This window comes from Colletotrichum jinshuiense, chromosome 5, assembly GCF_051148585.1.
Source record: "Colletotrichum jinshuiense chromosome 5, complete sequence".
Classification (NCBI taxonomy): Eukaryota; Fungi; Ascomycota; class Sordariomycetes; order Glomerellales; family Glomerellaceae; genus Colletotrichum; species Colletotrichum jinshuiense.
The window spans coordinates 2,292,504-2,295,697 of NC_139312.1; the positions used below are offsets into that span (position 1 = coordinate 2,292,504).

General features: G+C 57.5%; 1 protein-coding gene across 1 annotated transcript; it reads right to left on the reverse strand.

The window, feature by feature from the left end:
• Positions 1-1,815, reverse strand: EsH8_V_000582 (glycoside hydrolase; the record flags this gene model as incomplete). Its single annotated transcript, XM_083273098.1, has 1 exon — positions 1-1,815. One exon carries the CDS (start codon positions 1,813-1,815, stop codon positions 1-3), a length of 1,815 nt encoding a protein of 604 aa, XP_083125813.1.
• Between the last annotated feature and the right edge of the window lie 1,379 nt (positions 1,816-3,194).

The following is a 3,194-nucleotide window of genomic DNA, read 5'->3' on the forward strand; positions in this document are numbered from 1 at the left end:
CTACGCCTGCCTACGAATCTCGGCTTCCGTCTCAACGCGATCCGTCTTCTTGGGCCGCCTGAAAGGGTGCGCCTCTGTGTTGAGGACCCAGTCGTCAAGGCTGATCACGTCAGGCGGCGAGAATATTAGATAAAAGTACTTGAGCGTCTCCGAGAACCAGAAGCTCTCCATCGAGTCCATCTTGTTCGTCTTGTCTGCCTGAACGTTAACGTCGGAAATGGCTGAGTACGCCAGTGGCGTCTCGGTCGCGCGCTGGATGCTCTGGAACATGTCCCAGGCGATGTCGCGCCACTCGTCGTCGCCCGTGATGCGGTACATGTAAAATATGCTTTCGATGGCTTCTGGGCGGAGCATGTAGCGGCCGTCGCGAACCTGCTTGACGCCTCCCGGGACGTCGGCGTGGGCGTACTTCTCCTCATCCCATTCACACGGCCCATGGTCCACCTCACTGCAGGGGTAAAAGGTCATGATCTCGGGCATGATGCCCGTGGGGAAGACCTTGTACGCCCAGGCACAGCCGCGGGAGATCTTCTCGCCGATGGTGACGTAGGACTCCTGCCCAAGGAGCTTGCCGGCGAGGCCATACATGGCCCCAGAGAAACAGCCCAGATGCTGGGCTTCGGGTGTCAGATCTATCGAACCCGAATGAACGTAAACGTTACCCGGGATGAGGATGTCGGTCTTGTTCGGTAAGATGGGGCGGAAAAGGATGTGTTTGTTGATAACGTCGAAGGAGCTCACCGTCAACTCCTTGTACTCGTTATCGAGACCGCCTAGCAGAGCGTGCATCTTGGGCAGGTACTCATAGAGCGAATCGGCTTGGGCGCCGATGGTGAAGGAGCTTTCGTCCACCTTCTCTTGACGGTAGTTCATGTACATCGGCCACATGCCGGGGAGCTTGCTGGTCTTCTGTGTCTTGACGAGGAACTCCTTCACGCGCTCAGTAGCGTCGTAGTACTTTGGGTCGCCGGTGAGCTGGGATAAGCGGGTGAACTCCATGGAGAGTGAGCACCCCGCAGCCGAGGACTCACGCTCGCCAACCTTTTGCGTGCCATACTTGGCATCGGAAAACTTGAACCAGAAGGGCGGCATGCGGTTCGGGGTGTCGAAGCCCATGTACAGCATGTCGCCTAACTCGACAGCCTTTGCCAGCAAGGCCGGCTCACCGCTAAGGTCATAGGCGCTGATGAGGCCGCCCAGATGACGGATCGTTGTCTCGAACATGTTTGCAGCCGTCTCGGTAGTATTAGACCAGTCCATCAACGCGACGGTGCGGACGGCCCGACGGAACTCGTCGTGCATGCCCATGATCCATAACGAGTCGAGACCGTCAACCATGCTGGCTGCCCAGCCACCAAACGTGTTCCTGCCATGGCCCGACACCGGGCTCAGCTCGTCCCACGTCCACGCGTGCTCGCTATAGCTGGCCCAGCTCCGTCTAAAGGCATGTGCCACTGCGGCCCGCCTGGATTCGATCTGCTGCTCGCGTTCACGATCGCGGTCCTCGTCATGGGACAGTTTCTTGCTCTTCTTCTGTCCTTGCTTCGTCCCGCTGTTTGCGCCAAAGTCATACTGTATGGGCGGAAGGTCCACTGGGCTTCCCCTAGGTGGCGTACGTAGCGGCTTATCGAGAGGGTACTCGAGGGCCAAGCTGGCCCAGTCGTAGCTGGACTTGCGATAGGGAATGCCGTTGAAGGAGAGCTCGCGAGTGCCCCAGCCGGTGGGGAGACCGGTTTGCCAGAGAAACAGTAGGGTCAGGGCGATGCCCAGGTAGATAGGTAGCCTCGCAGGGCGGCGGCGGCGAATGGTAATCATGATGGCGGCTCAAAGTAAGGGGAGAGCGGCGGCAGCGGCAGCATTGCTTGGCGCAGCTGGTTAACCATGTCGTTTCCCCGTCGGAAAGGGAGGAGGAAGGGAAGATGTGGTGACAAGTTGAAGATTCACTCAACGAGCGACGTGTTGGATAATAAATTAACGTTTCGACTGGAAGGAGGTCCAAGGGAGCCTTTGGGGGGAGGAGCGAAACTTGGCAGAAAAGAGGACCCGGGGCGCCGGAGCTCCATGGTTTGAGACCGAGCATCCTGGAGGGCGGTCAGGGGTGCTTTCCAAGCCAAAGCAGCCAAGGCGGCGATGCTTACACGTGTACGTAAAAATAAAAATAAATAGGCCAAGAGATCCTTCCCTTCCCTCTGTCACTGCTTATGCTGCAACTCACCGCCAGCCTCATTCGGGAATCCGGTCGCCAAGCGTTTTGCGAAGCCAGGAAACGAATGGATCGTCGTAGTGGATTGTCCATCAGGTGGCCCGGTCCCACGAGGAGAGTGCTCGTTCTGGGTGGTTGAACCAGCTTGGTCCTGTCAATTTGGGTGAGGCTCCCCGTGTTTAAACAGGGGTCCCCCCAGTCACCACTAAATGCTTTAAAAAGGTTGGTGGGGTGCCGGGGCCGCCCCCTGTCTACCAGTGGATTGACGGTGCTACACTACACGCACAAAGGAAACGGGCATTCACCCTTGCAGATAGTCATTTGCGCTTCGGGCTACCGCATATGCCAGGTTGAACAGCTTCTCGACACACTTGTGGATCACGATTAAGAAGTTGTCCTCGCCATGGTTAGCCTAACGCGGGGCCACGGAGACGTGCAAACAAAGACGGTGATTACTAGAGGCTAACTCTAATGGTTTTTCTGCATATCCGCGTTTGGTGCAGCATAGCATAAGACCCCTTTCTGCTCCTCCTCGCAGGAGATGCTGCTTGCCAAAGGGCCGTGATGTCTAGAATGCTCCACCGCATTTGAAGTTGTCTCTCCAGACGCAGATCCGTGTCCTCAACCCGAGCATATCGTCTTCTGCCGTCTTACCTCCCCCTTGCTAACACTAACATCACACTGGTAACAATCTGCGATTTGCGGGCCGTTGAGGGCGCGCGAGCGACCCCTCCGTCGGTTGCAGCTCTCGCTGGTCGGGCCATGACCCGCCTGCGGCACGTCGTCGTCGGAAGCCGAATTTTCGGTCAGGTACGGTATCTCCCGATGACCGGGGCCGGTTTTCCGAGACGCCTCTAGGTTGAGGCGAACTGACTGCTCCTTCGTACAGCACCGAGCATGGTGCGGCGAGGGCTGAAAACCTTCGGAGGATGAGGTGTGAACCACCCATGGGGTTGGTAAAGCAAGTCCCTGTCCTTATCCGTCATGATTC